Source organism: Schistocerca nitens, chromosome 5 (genome assembly GCF_023898315.1).
Source record: "Schistocerca nitens isolate TAMUIC-IGC-003100 chromosome 5, iqSchNite1.1, whole genome shotgun sequence".
Taxonomy (NCBI): Eukaryota; Metazoa; Arthropoda; class Insecta; order Orthoptera; family Acrididae; genus Schistocerca; species Schistocerca nitens.
In genome coordinates this window covers 401605950-401625936 of record NC_064618.1, presented here as the reverse complement: position 1 = coordinate 401625936, position 19987 = coordinate 401605950, and the positions used below count along the sequence as shown (strand labels likewise).

General features: G+C 41.3%; 1 protein-coding gene across 2 annotated transcripts in view; it reads left to right on the top strand.

The window, feature by feature from the left end:
• The first annotated feature begins 12898 nt into the window (after positions 1–12898).
• The window catches only part of LOC126259776 (nocturnin), a 419155-nt gene continuing 412066 nt past the window's right edge, over positions 12899–19987 (top strand). The window contains exon 1 of one of the 2 annotated variants that reach the window (XM_049956781.1): positions 12899–13085. In XM_049956781.1, the coding sequence (XP_049812738.1) occupies positions 12934–13085 (152 nt within the window). In that variant the 5' untranslated portion in view covers positions 12899–12933. The remainder of the gene's footprint in view (positions 13086–19987) is intronic. The other variant, XM_049956780.1, reaches the window with a different exon arrangement.

The window sequence follows — 19987 nt, the reverse complement described above, 5'->3', positions numbered from 1 at the left end:
TGCCTACAGCCTACCTCTGTAATGGTGCAAAAGCGTGACGCCCTGGGACGTCCTCCTCGAGCTCGGCGGCGCTCCAAACAGCTCCAGCATGCGAAATAGGCCAGAGATCAGGAGTTCATACGAGGTGTAAGGTGGGTTAATGACGACACATTAGCACCAAATTTTAACCCACTTCTGCCCAAAGCCAACTTGGACGTGTCATATGATAAGAAGGTCGTCACACATCCTCTCCTTTTGACGCCTTTGCGATGTAGGTCAGACCCGCGACGCCCAGCGTTGAAATCACGTGGTTTAGGTTTAGTTATGGGTGGCAGAGGAAAATACACAGAGCTTGTTAGCACGTGGTTAGCACACTAGACTCACGTTAGGGAACACGACACCCAGCGTACTCCCAGCCGTGGTTTCCCTAAATCGCTCAAGGCAAATGCCGGACTGGTTCTTTAGAAAGGGCACAATGTGCTTCTCCATCCTTTTTTAAGCCGAGCTTGTGCTCCATCTCTAATGATCCTGTTGTAGACGAAACGTTAAAGACTAATCTGCTCCTCCTCCAGTGGAAGACAATTACAGATTTCGAAAAAGTAACCTTTTAATTGTGTTGCGCAGAGTACTATCGCACATGCAGTCTCAAGTAACCACACATTCATACACCACAGAGCTAACCGTGATTAGGTTATGGGTAAAGGGTAACACTGAATGTTGATATATCTACATCTACATATATACTCCTCTAGCCACCAAGCGGTGTGTGGCGGAGGGCACAATTCGCGCCAAAGTCATATTTCCCACCCTCTGATCCACTCGCGAATCGCGCGAGGGAACAACGACTGTCTGAACGCCTCAGTACGAGCTCTTATTTCCCTTATCTTTGAATCGTGATCATTGCGCGATTTGAAAGTTGGTGGTAATAATAAATGCTCTACATACTCGGTAAAGACCTGATTTCGGAATTTAGTGAGCAGCCCCTTCTGTTTAGCGCGCCGTCTATCTGCAGGTGTGTCCCTCTTCAAACTTTCTACGAGATTTGTAACGTTCTCGCGATGGCTAAATGTACCAGTCACGAATCTTGCCGCTCTTCTTTGGACCTTCTCAATCTCTTGAATCAGACCCAACTGGTAAGGGTCCCATATAGACGAACAATACTCCAAGACTGGACGAACTAACGTATTGTAAGCTATTTCCTTTGTTGAAGGACTGCATCGCATCGGGATTCTACCAATAAACCGCAATCTAGAGTTCGCCTTACCCCTTACTTGTGTAATCTGATCATTCCATTTGAGACCATTTCGAATAGTCACACCCAGATACTTGACGGACGTTACCGCTTCCAAAGACTGGGCATTTATTTTGTACTCGTGCATTAATGGGGATTTTCGCCTTGTTATACGCAGTAGGTTACACTTCCTAATATTGAGACATAACTGCTAGCCATTACACCACGCATTTATTTTCTGCAAATCCTCATTGATTTGTTCACAACTTTCGTGTGATACTACTTTCTTGTAGACTACAGCACGATCGGCAAACAGTCTCAGGCCGCTGTCAATACCATCAACCAGATCGTTTATGTAAATCGTAAAAAGCAAAGGACCTATTATGCTGCCCTGGGTTCCACCTAAAGTTACGCTTGTTTATGTTGAAATCACACCGTTCAGGACGACATACTACTCCCTGTCTGTTAGAAAACTTTCTATCCAACCGCATATGTCATCGGATAAATTGTAAGCGCGCACTTTTTATAGCAAGCGACAGTGCGGAACTGAGTCGAACGCCTTTCGAAAGTTGAGAAATATGGCATCAACCTGGGAGCCGGTATGTAGACCCTGTTGTATACCATGCACAAAGAGGGCCAGCTGTGTATCGCAAGACCGCTGTTTCCTAAAACCGTGCTGGTTTCTGCAGATGAGCTTCTCACAGTCCAGAAAGGTCATTATGTCTGAACACAAAATATGTTCCATGGTTCTATAACAAATCGATCTCAGTGAAATTGGCCGGTAGTTATGTGCATCCGATTTTCTACCATTTTTATAGATTGCTATGACCTGGGCCTTCTTCCATCCTGTGGGACTATCCGCCGTTCAATGATCTCTGATAGATGACGGATAAGAATGGTGCTATATTTGTAGCATAGTCAACATAAAATCTTACGGGGATACCGTCTGGGCCAGATGCCTTCCTCGCGTCTACGGATCTTAACTGTTTTACAATCCCAGATACACTAAACACTATGTCAGCCATCCTTTAGTTTGTTCGATAATTGAAAGGGGGAATGGTGCTGCAGTCCTCTATAGTAAACGAGTTTTTGAAAGGTAGGTTTAGAATTTCGGCCTTCTGTTTATCATCATCAGTTACTTTACCCGTACTGTCAGCAAGAGAAGGTATTGAATTATTTGTAGCGTTCATAGATTTTACGTACGACTAAAATTTTTTGGGGTTATTTTTAGAATTTACAGATAAAATATTGCTTTCAAATTCGTTAAAAGAATCTCTCATTGTCCTTCTGACAGTTGCTTTCATTTCGCATAATTTCTGTTTGTCAGCGGGGCAGTGACTACGTTTAAAACGACTGGGCAAAATTCTCTGCTCTCTCAGCAACTTCCGAATATGTTTGATGTACCGAGGTGGATCCTTTCCCTCCTCTGTACTTTTGCTAGGCACATACTTCTCCAGCACATGGTGGACAATACCTTTAAGTTCCGACCAAAGATGCTCAATATCTTTTTGTCCCGCTGTGAATGTTTGGTAAAAGGAAATAAAATCAGTCAAGTTGTTTCCCCATACAATTCTTTTCCCAGGCATAGTTACACGATAACTAAATAGCAAAAACTCAGTCTTCTGGACTAAGTGGGGTCAAGTTTACCATTAGAAATAATACTTTCATATAAGAAGGCTGAGACAGATGCCTCTCGAACTGATTTATGGGCCACCCCGTATTGCACTGAAAAACATTTAGAAATAACTACGCCTATTCGCGTGATTTGGCACATGAAAAAAATGGCTCTGAGCACTATGGGACTCAACTGCTGTGGTCATAAGTCCCCTAGAACTTAGAACTACTTAAACCTAACTAACCTAAGGACAGCACACAACACCCAGCCATCACGAGGCAGAGAAAATCTCTGACCCCGCCGGGCTGGCACATGAGTAGCCAAATTTTTGAAAAAGTCAGAACTGGCGAAGTGAACATCGCCGGACGCTGTGGCCGAGCGGTTCTAACCGCTTCAGTCCGGAACCATGCGGCTGCTATGGTTGCGGATTCGAAACCTGTCTCGGGCACGGATGTGTGTGATGTCCTTAGGTTAGTTAGGTTTAAGTGGTTCTAAGTCTAGGGGACTGATGACCTCAGATGTTAAGTCTCACAGTGCTTGGCGCCATTTGAACCATTTGAAGTGAACATCGAGAGAAATATCATGAACACGAAACTGAAGGTACATAAAAAATCCATGGTCTGAAACAGTTGAATTTGATGCTTTCTTTCATGACCAACACAACCAGGAGTCACCTAAAAAGCTTGGTGCGTGGCTGCATATGAGAAGAACTTTTGCTATTGTATTCTTAGAGTGAGGAGTGAAACCAGCCTCACATGAACACAGATACAAGTTTGGCCTCCAGTGTAATCAAAATAACATCTCTCAGATCAGAACGATATATAATTGTCTAGGCTGAAAGGTCTCGTTTCGTTGTGGAATACATATAAAATTCTCCTCAGATTTCATGAACTTATAAATTATCGGATAATTTAACTGTAAAAGAAGGTTCATCTCGATTTGTTGACAAAAAAGTAATGGTGCTTATGTGTCAAATGCCTGGTTTTGTTGTAGGTCTAGACATTACGCATGAACACGAATAGACGATTGTGGGAAATTGGCTACAAATCATTCAGGTAACTCGTTATGGTCAATAGTTGCGGGATATCGAAAGTTTGCGCCGCTGTAGGGTCAAGAAAGTACTTAGAGAAATACCTACTTCACCATACGGCAGTAGAGGATCTTGATTTGAAATAGAAAATGAAAAATACACTTTTCTTCGATGTACTGTGAAGTCAGTGTACTTTTCCTATGCTTTTCTGCTGAGTAGATTGCATCCCTGAAGTGCGATTCCGAAAGGTCTGAAAAATATCCATCTGAGGCTACCATAACGTCGTTTTCCTACTCAAAACGTTTTCCAGCTGCGAATTTGATTGGATCTGGGAAAAATTGGAAGTGAGAGGGCTTAAATCTCTTAAATAGGGTGGATCGTACAATAATTCGCTCATAAAATCACAGAGTTCATTTTTTTTTTATTACGGAAGTACCTTCCCGAGCTCGTGTATTGTCTTGAAGGATGTTGTTTCGCCTTTTGCTTCCTCAGTCCAGCTTTCGTCATACGTTTTTATTCATCCATGTTGTCTAGAAAACAGCATTCACCAGTTATTGTACTAAGCTTTTTATGCTACTCATAAGAGAAATCCACTTATAGTCCAATAACCATTGGTTATAACCTTTCCGGCAGATGATTTAGTTTTTCTGTGTTGGGCCACTGTTGCCATCCCACTGGTAAGATTGCTGTTTCGCACCTCGAGTGAAATGGTGAACCAGTGAAGCATCATAGATAACAATCATGCACAGTTTTTAAATACTCATTACAGCATTTGATTTTGGTCTGTGTTCCATAAATACGCCACTCATCCTGCCCAAACCTTTTCCGTAGTAATGTCTTTCCTCTTATATAAGTGAGGAGGAAGACGTTGCAAGTACTTTTAAACGGCGATGCTCTAGTGCCATATTGCGCTCTTTGTCGATGAATTTCTGCCTTTACAGTTTCGTAACGCCTTTGATGTGGATTATTTACGAGACACGTTCGAACACTTTTCAATTCAGCCAATAATTTCTCTTCTGGTGAAATGGAGAAGCAGACTCGTTATATAGCTTCACCCCATGTTAGTGAATTTTCTTTATAGTTAAACTGTCCAAAACGAAGATTTTTGTGGAAGTAGGATACTGCAGTTTATGATATGCAACAATACTACGAGTACATTAAGAGTATCTGTAACGGAAATGTTCAACATAACAAAGTGACAGTTGGCTTACGTAATTTCACTACACATACCAACCTAATAGTAGTACAATATTAAAATGTGGCTCTGCCACACACAATCATGATATGATCACAAGTCACGCAGTGCGTTAGGAGGGGTAAAACATACAAATATCTTGATAAAGAAGAACGTTAATATTTAACAACGTCAAAAGTAATAACACCGTAGGAATAACGGCCAAGAATATTTTTTTTCTGTGGATGCTGCATGAAGCGCACTTTTTACGCGTATATTCCACCAAACCCGTATTTTTATCTTTTTTATGTTTTACACATATATAAAATTGGTTGTATGGGACTGGTTACTTACAGCGACGTGGTATTCAACGTAACGTAAAAATTACGCCTGTCTTCTGTTCTACAATACACATAAGCAGTATTCATTCAATTCTGCATAGATTGGAAAATCCTAGAGGAGCTCGACATCTCCCCTTTGTAACTAACAAACCCAACAGTGAACAAAAACTATATTAACAACTTCGAGGAAGCTCTTCTCAGTAATTAGACAATCCAGAAAAAAAGCCAGCCATAGGCTTAACATGCAATAAAAATCAAAATTCGTCAAAGATAATAAAATGTGATCATAGACAATATTCTGACGTAAAAAAAATGAATGACAGAGCAAAAGAATATCATCGATCATAAATAACGTCAAAAACGACGTAAATATACAAAACATATATAGTATAGGTAATATTTACTTTTATATATATATGTGTGAAACTTAAAGACGAAAGTAACCTTTCAATGATGTGTCACAGCGAAGTAACAGATCTCGATGGAACTTGGACCACAGAAATAAATGCTACAGTTTAGTACAGAGGGTAACTGAAAGAAATACGCAATGAGGTGCAGAAAACTGATACTTTTATTCGAGCATGGTAATTGCAGCCCAAGGCATCGTGACTGCTGATGGTCCACTGGACAGTGCAAACAACGGGTGTGTGATCACCACGGATGGATATTCATTCTCTGTAACGAGCTCCCATGCTGGCCACAAGGTTGATCAGAACTTCTTTTGGTAGGGCGTTCCATTCCTTCACCATCGCAGTTGACAACTGCTGGATGGTCCTAGGTGCATGTTATCGTGCCACAACACGTCTGCCCAATGCATCCCACACGTTCTCGATAGGATTTAACTCGGTGGGGGGTGGGGGTGGGGGGGGGGGGGGGAGGATGGGCAAGCCAGTGCATTCTCCAACTTGGATTTCAAATTAAAGCCTCTCTCAGTAACGTGCTATCATTCCATTATTTCACAAGTATCAATAACCACCGGAACGCTGCTAAACGAAGAGGCAGACGAAGCACTTCAGAGATCTTTAGATCGCGCCTAAGTTGGATGGTGGGAGAAGTGGTTCGGCTATGAGATCAGAGCTGGATAAAAAGCCTTGGAGGACAGTCATGTTGTCTGCTGCTATCGGTTATTAGTTAAGACTTTATTAGCAATGTACGGTTATTTGGAGCTTATAGTTGAGAACAGCGTGACAGTAATCACAGAAATACGCAGTTCGTTATTTTGTTGAAGAATAGAAATTATTTGTGACTCTACAGTGGAACGTGATTGTGCAGTTTCTCGTGTCCTGCTTATAAAAAAAGCGAGTGGCATCCCGTATAAACAAATTGATTGGAAATTTAATTATTTCTGAAGTAAAAGTTCTTCGCTAAGAGTTTCTTGCAGCCTCGAGATAACGGATTCACAACCTACGCGCTGTTCTCTGCGCAGGGGACAACAACTGCTGAAGATTGCAGGTCGGAGAACATTTATTAGAACTTATCCATACCACTCAGGGCAGTGAAAGCAAACGCACCTCGCGCATACTAAAATCTTAGTACAAATGAGATCAGTGACACTTTATCTGTGGTAAAACAGAGTGAAACCTTCCCGTCTATAATAAATGAAATTTAACTTACTTTCCATCTAATGAAAGGAAGAAAGAGAATTGAACTTTCAGTGTCTTGCACCTTTCCTGTCTAGACTTCCTTTTGACAACGCGTCTGATCTGATAGTCCTTAGCGTACACAATGTTGTACGCCTTGTGCCTTTAGTGGTAACAATATTAATATGACTTATCAAAAGGAGATTATTTCGACGTTAACACATAAGCTTACGCCGTGGCCCCTAGTACGGGTCTGTCTATGCACTGAACCTGAGAACATACATATATATTTTCCTTACCTTTTATTTTACTGGATCGACTCTGATTAACGTCATCTGAATATACTCACTCTGATCTATTGTTGACAATTATTTGGGTGCGCATTCATTTACTGAGATTGCAAATACGTGAGCTAAAACTGTTCTTATTATTCATTTGCTTTTTTTTGTTGAAGTTACTGGTGAAAATTTCAATGCCATTATTAAATTTAAAAAAATTGAGAAAACTCAACAAAAGTAGAATCTTGTGGTTACTGGGTTCAATGAAAAATAATACGATATTGACTGAGATAAACTGATCTATTCTGAAAATGATTGAATATAAATTTTTAGCTCTTTATAATGATTCAACTTATAAAACTTTAGTTCGGGGATCGTTTACATAAAACAAGTTAAAAATCTAAAAACGAACTTACATTATGCAGTTGGTGCTTATATACCTTTGATGTTTTCATGCCGTCGATTTTTAATAATTCATAAATAATTACCAATTATATAATTATGGTATTCTTCAGGTAATATATAGCTGGTGGCGAACAGGCACACCGCCCTTTCTCTACACACAACTTCACTGCACAAAGGTTGACTCAAGAGTGTTCTGTCGACAATGCTGCGCGCTTCTCGCCGCGCTGCCTATGTATCAATGCGCGGGCTCTCCCGCCAACAAAGAACCTGGTGCGGATACGTCACTGTCACCATCGATATGCAAAGAACTTAAATGAATTTTACAAAACAATTTTCTTAACATTTTTCTTACACACTATAATTGCTATTTACATATTTCTTAGCTTATAAATATTGTCCGTTGCCTGGTTGATTTTCTAATGACATATTTCAAGAGGAGGTATGAAAGAGAGAAATATTTTTGAGGGAAGAGATTTATTATACGTACGTATATATGGGGTGATTCGCGAAGATATACAAATATTTTAATAGATTTTTCTAAAAGTAAAACTAAAGAAAAAACTTCATATTAACGTAGGCGTTGGCTCCATGTTAGCGAAGTTGCTAAATTTCAGGGAAAATCTTTTATTTACTGTAACTCCGTAACTTAACATTTGCAAACCTACGTTTGTGTGAAATTTTTTCTTTAGTTTTACTTGTAGAATAACATATTAAAATACAGTAAAACTTCGTTAACACGAATCCGGAGGGACCGAAAAATCAGGAGTTCGTCTTAAAAAAATTCGTGTTAAGTGAAAAACACAGATTTGAATAAGTATACATGTACAGCAATACACTAATGCGTAAGACATTACACTATCAGTCACTTTATTGTAGGCTTATAACACCATAAAGTGATTGTAAAATCCAAGTACTCACAAATTATGTACGTTACTTTCTTGGAAAAAATTCGGTGATGGTTCGATGACGTTCATGGGAACGATAATATTTTGTTATTTCACAACCAATTGTAATGATAGCGTCCGTAAAACCAGTAGTGACGTCGGATGTTGAAGCGAACCGTTCTAAACAGTCCAAGGCTGTAAACATCTCCTGACGGGTAAGTGGAATGATACCTGTATTCTCTTCCTCTTCACTTTCTTCTGATGGCTCTTCTTGCACCTCGTTCACAGCTTTTGGCACATCCGATTCCACAGAAGCACATCGTCGTCTACACTAATAAATTCTTCGAAAGCAATCCCAGGGTTCGCAACGCCCTGCAGAACTGTCCATTCATCAGGTGAAGTGGCATCTTCCAACTCGTGGACATCTTCAGTGTTGCTATGTCTCCAAGCTCTGTTAAAGCACCTCCCTATATGATGTGGCGATACTGAGTTCCAGGCTGCTGCGATGGCTTTTACTGCGTCAAGCAGATTCCAATTTCGGGTCGCACTATTGTTTTCAGCAGCACTAACTGCAGCTCTTACAAGTCGCTTACAATAAGCTCTCTTTTTGAGAGAGATTATGCCTTGGTCCAAAGGCTGAAGGCGGCTTGTGGCGTTGGGTGGAAAAAACTGAATCTTTATGTTGGATAGGTTCAGATCATGAACGTTATGGGCAGTACATCTGTCCAATGTAACAAGAACATGTCTATTTTGAGCAATCATTCGACTGTTAAAACGAAGAAGCCACTTGCGAAATGATGTGCCATCGATCCAAGCCTTCTTGTGGCGAGAGTAGATGCAAGGTAAAGTGTCCATATTTATGTTTTTAAAACAACGTGGTTTCTCGGATTTACCGATAACCCAGGGACGAAACTTCTCACTGCCGACAGCGTTACAGCACAGTACAACAGTCACACGTTGTTTGCTTCGTGCTCCACCGTGACACTTATCACCTTTAATCCCCAGGATGTGATTTGGAAAAAGATTGAAGAAAAATCCAGTTTCATCCATGTTAAACACATCACACGAGGAATACTTTTCCCTCACTCGGTTGAATTCATGCAACCAGCTGTTCGCACTTTCTTCATCAACTTTATTTGCTTCACCACAAATTTTTACAGATGAAATTGAATGTCTCTTTTGGAACCGATACAACCAACCAGCAGAACAACGGAAGTCTTCGATGTCCATATCTTTAGCAGTATCATTTGCTTTTGACTGAATCACAGGGCCAGTTAAAGGTATGTTAGATGCACGCATATGATTGAACCATTCTAGCAGTAACGTCTCGTTGCCTTCATACTTGGCGGTACGAAGTTGTTTAGATTTGTTTGCAGAACCTAATGCCGCAGCATTAATAATTTTTTCTCGATTCTTAATAATCGTAGGTAAAGTAGATTTAGGTATTCCAAACTGCTCTCCAATTGCTGTTTTCTTGGTACCATGGTCCCCTTCATCTAGAATCTTAAGCTTTAACTGTACATTTAGAGCAGTCTGTTTCCTCTTCGTCATTTTCGCGTGCTACAGTACCGGTTGTAACTGTACTTTTATTCAGTATTCCAACTCGATACGGCTACGACTAACAGAACACCTGTCAAATCTGGCACTGAGTACATTCCTAAATGCTGCCGCACACGTTGTTGAATGTCTTACAATGTACGCCGGTCGATGTGGCCGAGCGGTTCTAGGTGCTTCAGTCTGGAACCGCGCGAACGCTACGGTCGCAGGTTCGAATCCTGCCTCGGGCATGGATGTGTGTGATGTCCTTAGGTTGGTTAGGTTTAAGTAGTTCTAAGTTCTAGGGGACTCATGACCTCAGATGTTAAGTCACATACTGCTCAGAGCCATTTTTTTTTCTTACAATGTACAGCATACGCTGATTGTTGAGGTGATAATCGCGGCTACCAACTACAAGACGTTAAAAATGAGTCAATAATAAGTATAACTAGCTTTGTAGCTACATGTCCCACATTCATTTCGGAAAATAAAATTACGCTTTAGAATACTCTAAGGTCGGAAGTTTGTGTTACAGTGATATTTAATTACGCTAGTAGAAACCCTTGGGTGGCAGAAGAAATATTGAATTTAATTGATGAAAGGAGAAAATATAAAAATGCAGTAAATGAAGCAGGCAAAAAAGGAATTCAAACGTCTGAAAAATGACATCGACAGGAAGTGCAAAATGGCTAAGCAGGGATGGCTAGAGGACAAATGTAAGGATGTAGAGGCTTATCTCACTAGGGGTAAGATAGATACTGCCTACAGGAAAATCACGAGACCTTTGGAGAAAGGAGAACCACTTGCATGAATATTTAGACCTTTGATGGAAACCCAGTTCTAAGCAAAGAGGGGAAAGCAGAAAGGTGGAAGGAGTATATAGAGGGTCTATACAAGGGCGATGTACTTGAGGACAATATTATGGAAATGGAAGAGGATGTAGATGAAGATGAAATGGGAGATACGATACTGCGTGAAGAGTTTGACAGAGCACTGAAAGACCTGAGTCGAAACGAGGCCCCCGGAGTAGACAACATTCCATTAGAACTACTGACAGCCGTGGGAGAGCCAGTCCTGACAAAACTCTGCCATGTGGTGAGCAAGATGTATGAGACAGGCGAAATTCCCTCAGACTTCAAGAAGAATATAATAATTCCAATCCCAAAGAAAGCAGGTGTTGACAGATGTGAAAATTACCGAACTATCAGTTTAATAAGTCACAGCTGCAAAATACTAACGCGAATTCTTTACAGACGAATGGAAAAACTGATAGAAGCCGACCTCGGGGAAGATCAGTTTGGATTCCGTAGAAATGTTGGAACACGTGAGGCAATACTGACCCTACGACTTATCGTAGAAGAAAGATTAAGGAAAGGCAAACCTACGTTTCTAGCATTTGTAGACTTAGAGAAAGCTTTTGACAATGTTGATTGGAATACTCTCTTTCAAATTCTGAAGGTGGCAGGGGTAAAATACAGGGAGTTATAAGAGTCGAGGGACATGAAAGGGAAGCAGTAGTTGGGAAGGGAGTGAGACAGGGTTGTAGCCTCTCCCCGATGTTATTCAATCTGTATATTGAGCAAGCAATAAAGGAAACAAAGGAAAAGTTCGGAGTAGGTATTAAAATCCATGGAGAAGAAATAAAAACTTTGAGGTTCGCGGATGACATTGTAATTCTGCCAGATACAGCAAAGGACTTGGAAGAGCAGTTGAACGAAATGGATAGTGTCTTGAAAGGAGGATATAAGATGAACATCAACAAAGGCAAAACGAGGATAATGGAATGTAGTCGAATTAAGTCGGGTGACGCTCAGGGAATTAGATTAGGAAATGAGACACTTAAAGTAGTAAAGGAATTTTGCTATTTGGGGAGCAAAATAACTGATGATGGTCGAAGTAGAGAGGATATAAAATGTAGACTGGCAATGGCAAGGTAAGTGTTCCTGAAGAAGAGAAATTTGTTAACATCGAGTATAGATTTGAGTGTCAGGAAGTCGTTTCCGAAAGTATTTGTATGGAGTGTATCTATGTATGGAAGTGAAACGTGGACGATAAATAGTTTGGACAAGAAGAGAATAGAAGCTTTCGAAATGTGGTGCTACAGAAGAATGCTGATGTTTAGATGAGTAGATCGCATTACTAATGAGGAGGTATTGAACAGAATTGGGGAGAAGAGGAGCTTGTGGGACAACTTGACTAGAAGAAGGGATCGGTTGGTAGGACATGTTCTGAGACATTGAGGGATCACCAATTTAGTTTTGGAGGGCAGTGAGGAGGGTAAAAATCGTAGAGGGAGACCAAGAGATGAATACACGAAGCAGATTCAGAAGGATGTAGGTTGCAGAAGGTACTGGGAGATGAAGGAGCTTGCACAGTAGAGAGTAGCATGGAGAGCTGCATCAAACCAGTCTCAGGACTGAAGACCACAACAAACAACAGGAACTGAAACAGAGTTCGTAATTCGCCTTAACCGAAATTCGTGTTAACCGATAAAACATACCATAAGAACTAATGTATTCCTCGTGGGACCAATATTTTTTTCGCGTTAACCGCGAGTTCGTCTTATGCGAGTTTGCTCTAACGAGGTTATTCTGCATTTGCATATCTTCGTGAATCACCCTGTATATCACCCTCTCTCCCTCTCACTAACTCTCTTTTTCAACTTGCTGTTCTACAGATTTTTGAAACTGCAACTTTAAATATGGACACCCTGTAGCACCGGCGCACTTAACGCACGCTGCGGAGTCAAAGAGGGCGCGTAAAGAGACGACCGAGACCGAGAGTCCCAAGTCCGCGGCTGTGGCCCGCGGCTTTTATCGCCGGTCGCGTGTCTGTCGCGCGGCGGCAGCAGTAGCGGCGGCAGCGGCTGTTGCTCCGCGCATGTGCGCCGCCGCTCAGCACCGCAGCCTCCCCCACGCCGGCCGAGCCCGCACTGTGCGACCAGCCGCCTGTCTGAGCGTTCTTCCGCCGGCCACACGACTACTGTGTTCACACCGCGTGTCCGTGTACCACCTGACTCTCGAGCTGCCATGGTGAGTACCTCTTAACTGCTACGCGCGCTGACGCACGCTGCACTGGTCGCTCGGAAGTGGTGGTCGTGTAGGGACCAGCGAAAATCGTTCGCGATGTTATCTACACCTGTACCGCGCAAAACGCTGCGAAGTACATGGAGTTAGTATTTGGACTGCTTGCCGTTCCCCTCGTGAATGGAGGGCGGGAAGAACAACTATTTAAATGTTTCTGTAGGCGCTGTAATTAGTAACAATCTTGTCTTCGTGCTCCCTGCGGTAACAATGAAAAAGGCATTTAGGGATTGTAGTACATTCCTAAATTCCTCGCTTCATACTGCTATCTCGAAAGTTTTTAAATTGCCTTTCCCAGGGCACTACGCGTCTACTTTTAAGTGTTTGTCAGTCCATGCTTTTCAGTGTCTGATGCTCTCTCGTAGGTCAAACAATCTGTCAATAACGCCTCGCCATACGATAAAAAGAACACATCGACGTTTCGACCTATTTTCAAATGTCGTCTTCGGGGCTTCTATATTTGCACGATCGTTTCGACACATCGACGAGGACCACTGAAAGTAGAAACGGTCTTAAAGTAGAATAAGAGACACCGTTTCAACTTATTCTCAGTAATACTCGTCGAAACGTCAAAACGTGTTCGTCACTAATAAATCCCCGAAGAGAACCGTTGAAAACTGGTCGAAACATCAGCCTGTATTCTACTTTTGCTTTACACCGCGTCGTAACACTCAAAAAGATTTTTAACCAGTTTTTTTTATGAAAACAGAAGTTATTTAAGCTAAACTGCAATGTCCTTCACTCTGAGGCGTGACAGTACATTCTCATTAGTATTTGCCATGCAATCGACAGCGCTGGAGTACCACTGTCTCACCTGAAGAAAAAAGTGAGAAGGAATTCGCCCGTTATTTACTCATAGAATCGTCTTAGAGTTTATCACAGAAGCATTGGAACAATTTGGAAATCATAAATCTGGTGTCTTAACTAGATTCCTCCTGACTGCAAGTTCGGTTGCCTTGACCACAGTGCCGGAGAGTCTGTTGAGTTACTTGTTTGCAAACCGCTTCCAGCCGAGGCGCACTGAGTAACCACGTGGTCTAGAGCGTTTCTACTGACGTTAGGCTCTGCTAAATTCGCCATATTATTACTCTTCAATTCTTGTGACGGATTCCTTACCTGTATCCTAGTGACTGTTTATATATTCCCATCAGCCAAAAAATTTTTCAAATACTTTTCATTACTCTACACCACGCAAATGTTCTATTAACAAGATTTACTACAAAGGTGCGGCAGCCATCTCATTTAAACAAAGAAATCCTGCTTGGACAAGACGTTAACGATTTAAACTTTCTACTAGTATTTCACCGTCACAGTCGTCCAAGGAAAATGTGCAACAATGTGAAGAACATATGTGACAACCGTCATCAGTCTGGAACCGCGCGACCACTACGGTCGTAGGTTCGAATCCTGTCTCGGGCATGGATGTGTGTGATGTCCTTAGGTTAGTTAGGTTTAGGTAATTCTAAGTTCTAGGGGACTACTGACCTCAGAAGTTAAGTCCTATAGTGCTCAGAGCCATTTGACAGCCGTCATCAGCAAAAATTGCTTTTCCCAAATATGCTTCCAACGTTCTAAATCCAGAAATATACCTTCTTAACGGTGAAATGCAGTTGTTATGAAAAAGAGACACGTTTTCTAGAGATCTGTTTACGGTGTGTTGAGCACATGTCTGTTCATAATAAATCGTGAAGTCAATCTCTTGGCATATTTACTGCATGGCATGCTTTATTCCAGGAGAATTACTGCTGCAAGACTACATGCTTACTATCTGTTTAGCGTGTGATTTCATTTCGGCTACCGATAAACCCTAATTCCTTTGACCGTGGAGCCGATCTTTCTTTATCTTCCTTATGGCCCCAGGTGTGTAATCGTTAAAGAGCCTTGAAGTTTGTATTGACTTCAGATTTTTTTTCCTGCCCTCCTCAAAACTCTGACGGAAGTAATAAATGTTGCAGTTAGCGCGTTTATACATATCACTGTGTACATTAACGAACCAGCAAATAATCAGGACGATCTGCAAGGAAACTGAATAAGAAGTTAGCGCCGTATCACTGCGATAACGTATTATCGGCGCTTGTTTCGGTCCAGCCAATTGGGGCTTGGACCAGAAAGATTATTTCGGAAGGAGGAGTTGAGGGGGATGGGCGGGGGGAATAGTGGTGAAGGGGAGGGGAGTGACTCGTCGTTAACTATCACAACAGTCCCTAGTCCTTCAAAATGGTTCAAGGTTCAAATGGTTCTAAGCACTATGGGACTTAACATCTGAGATCATCATTCCCCTAGACTTCGAACTATTTAAACCTAACTAACCTAAGGACATCACATACACCCATGCCCGAGGCAGGATTCGAACCAGCGACCTTAGCAGCAGCGCGGTTCAGGACTGAAGCGCCTAGAACCTCTCAGCCACAACGGCCGTACCCCTAGTCCTTGATGTACATGAAGATCAAATGGCTCGGATTGAGTAAACGGATCATGTATACTTTTGAAACGCAACGCGAATTTAATTTTAACCCGCCTTGGCTTGAGCTACGATAGGTGCCCCTCACTGAATTTTATGACGTATCTTTCTGCGGTGTTTGCACGGGAAGACAGACGCGATGTGAAAGGGCCAGTGGCCGTGTCGCCGCGCCGCGCTCGAAACCTCGCAGCTGGCAACCAGCTGTTGGCACGTGAGCGGCGCGTGCCAGCCGAAAAGCCGCCTACCTGCCGCCGCATGCAACACAACTTCTTTGTTCCTCGCCCCAGTAACAGGATGTCAACGCACGGCCTTCGGCAAAGACGCAACCTGCAAGTCAGACAGTGATTACTAGAAGACAGTGGCTTTCTTTAGTGCAGTCTGCAAAAAAGATATAGTACTGTGCGGCAGTGTTATACAAATACAAGATATCCCAGAAATCTCTTCCTGATTACAAACATGCGTAAGGCAGAAAATATGGAACACAGTCACGTATCTTTCATCTTGCAGTTTTTGTGTATGCACACGCACACACACACACACACACACACACACACACACACACACACACCATAATTAATAAATTTCGACGTGTGCTCCTTTCGTTGGTCGAAGGATTTCCAGATACACTCCAAATCCACCCATGTGTCAGCCATTTCGCGAGTGATAGGTGTTATGACGTCAATAATTCTGCTCTGTAATCATGCAGTATCATTCATTGGTGTTTGGTAAACCCAGTCCTTAGTATAACCTCAAAGGAAGAGATACAGTGGTTCTAATGTCCAGTGATCGCAGAGGCCAGTTGAAGGGACCACCACACCCGATCTATCTTCCCGGAGATGTTGTGTCCAAAGACGCAACAACATTTAACTCCCAATCAGACGACGCACCATTTTGTTGGAAAGTTAAGTCCGGAATGCAATTTTGTCATATGATGACATGGCTGGAGACCGTGGCTGTTATTTGAAGACAAATGTCGATGGTGCTGAGGCAGCAACCAGCCACAAATTTATTTTCAGTTCCTTTATTCAAAGGGTACCGTTACTGGTTTCGAATCGTTATGATTCATCTTCAGACGGTTCTTGCTTTCATTACAACGTCTTTTTACAGATTAATTGTCCTAAAATATAAATAACACATAATTATAAGCACGCCACACATATGGTTGCGTTATAGATTTTCATTGGCTGTGACTTATGTGAAATGTCGGTTTGGAGTGTTTGTTTGCATTACATTCGTCCAACAGATGTGAATACATTTCCATTCCATTCTTATCGTTGCAAAGTATAAATAATAATAATAATAATAGTAATAATAGAGAAACTCCATAACAAAATACGGACAAAAACCACAGATCCACTTCACAGCAACCCACACAACATGCATTCCAAGCCAAATCAGTGTGCCACAGAAGCCAAACCTAAGTATGCTACTCTTCCATACATAGGCCCACTATCATACCAAATAGCAACCTTATTTAAATACAAAAATATCACAATCAGTTTTTCCACAAATAATAAATTACAACAAAAAGTAATCCATGATGTAAATACCTCCAAGGGTCCCTACGGTATATCAGTAATATACAAACTCAAATGCGATACATGCACAAAACTCTACATTGGACATACAGGTAGAAGTTTTGAAGTTAGATACAAAGAACACATTGATGCTTTAAGGCTTGGCAACTTGAACAAATCTGCATTAGTAACTGATATTGGTGAAGAAAACCATTCAGTGAGAAACATTGAAAACAACTTAAAAATTTTACATCTAGCGGAAAAAGGAGCCACTATGAAAACATTAGAAGAAATTGAAATACACACACACAAAAACAGCACCCCAGACTATATCCTTAATGAGCAAGCCGAGTTAGCTAACACCTCTTTCGAAAAATTATTTTCCACCCTCCAAAGCAAATAATATTCCTACGCCTATCTGCAGATTAAGTAGCAAATTTATGGTACTACAATTCTCATGATGCTAAATGTAAATAAATGACTTACTATCTTATCTAAACAGTACTCAAAAAATGGATCAATTTTGTAATTAATGTAACAGTATTCACTCTAAAGCTCACAAAATCAATGTCTCTCTGTACTAGTGTAATAGCGTTTCAGTTGCATAAAAGAATTTATGATATTTTTCCAAAGATCTTCATGATGTTACGATATATCATAGCATCTTTGTCACTCATATGTTTGTAAGCACCTTGTATTGTATCAAAACACTTGGTACGTGCTAGAAATCTTTTCTGTGACAAATCTGAAGTGTTCAGCGAGAACAATTTACGTGTGCAACGATAAAATGCAATAGGAATGTATTCACATCTCTTGGACGAATGTAATGAAAACAAACACTCCAAACCGACACATCATGTAAGTCACATCCAATGAAAATCTATAACGCAACCATCTGTGTGGCGTGCTAATAATTATGTATTATTTATATTTTAGGACAATTAATCTGTAAAAAAAAGTTGTAATGAAAGCATGAACCGTCTGAAGATGAATCATAACAATTCGAAACCGGTAACGGTACCCTTGGAATAAAGGAACTGAAAATAAATTTGTGGCTGGTTGCTGACTCAGCACCATCAACATAAGTCCGGAATGTCTTGAATCTGTGGCACAACAAATAACTGCAACATATCAAGGTAGCTGTTGGCTGTGATTATCGTTTCACTGAAGAAAAATGGTCCTCTGATTTTATTGTGCATAAGACTGCAACACACGTTCAGATTCCGGCTGTCTCTGTCGGTCTCAAACAGAACTTTGTGATTCTCAGACCACAAGATATTATCATTGTGTCGGCTGACAACACCAGTGAAATGAAATGTGATCTCATCTGTGAAAAGCGCATATTTCAGACAGTCATTGTCTTCCTCAACCTCAGCCAGTATGGCAACAGTGCAGTCATAACGAGTACTGTATTCCGTTGGTTGGAGGGAGTCCACGACCTGGACTTTGTGTGCACGGAAAAAAAGTTGTTTGTGTACGATGCGGTGCACTGAAGTCTTCGGGATCTGCAACCCACGTGAGACTCTGTGGCCTGACTTGGTGGTACTTCTCACGAAAACGTCTTTCACTGTCTGACTTGTCTGCACACTAGGTCCAAATCTGTCTGTTCTAGGGAGATCACAGACGCAATCTTGATGCTTATAACATCTGGTGGCTGTCTACGGTATAACGACTAGAATTTTCTCTGGATTGTTTTTGGTCTCTGTATCTCGTGATGCCAGAGAACACATTGCGCTCTCCCCTGGTTTGAGTACGTGTTGATTGCAAATGGTGTCCGATTTCGCTGTTGTTACGTCACTGTGCCCTGTAACAAGTAAAATAACAGTAATCATGCATGTACACAAAAACTTGATTGTGTCACATGCTACTCAAGATAAAAAGTATTTGTCTATGTGTCATATTTTTGCCTTACAAATGTTTGTAATGGGGGAAAGACTACTGGGACACCCCGTTTTGCTGGAAACCCGATTTTCTTTGACTTCTGCAATAAAATCACTGTACAGCTTCATTGGAAACGACCTGATTATAATTTATCCTACCATTACGTCGATTTCGTTGCACCCATATCCCTATATCTTCCAGCTCACCACCAGTACCTCTAAGACTGTTTAGCATCTCTGTTTACAATGCCGCCGTAAAATGTGTGGTACAATGGTGATCGTCAAGCTTAAAATATTAAGAGCGACAGACAAATATCTTTACTAACTGAGTGTTAGCAGCAACACTTCTTTGGCCTTTTATCGTTCTACTTCTGTGTGATGGCTACCTACGTACAGGTCCCCAAACTATGTATGCACTCCTCGAAACTAAAGAGTTTGGTGCCGTATACACTGAAGTGCACTGCCTCACAAACTTTCTCAGGTATTTTGTGTACACCTGAATCACTGCATTAACATTTCCGTTATTTATTGAACATTTCATTCTTGTGCCGTATTCCTTCTTCATATCATGTGGCATTCCATCGACTTCACACTTGTCTCGGATTCTTCTAACTTTTAACAGTGAAGGTTCCAAATTCAACTCTCCAACGACGCCTAACCGTATTCATATTCTCTCTTTCCAGCAACACTTTGGCATCCAGTTATTTCTTGAAACGATAACGCCATGTTTATTTCCAACCCTGCAACAAAAGAAGGCGTTGCCAAGCTTTTCCCTGCTTTTTGAAACATTACCCAAAAAAAAAGAATTCTTCGTATTTGCTTTAATTAAAGAGAAATCTACTTATTCTGTGTTTAACATTTTTTTGCAACATCCGAACATAATAAAAGCGATTCCGTTTGTCCTAGTTCATTGCAAACCTTGTAGATAAATGCGCCTTGTCATTATTTTTCCGAAACTGCTTACTCAACCACTCGAATTATTTTCCGAAAAAC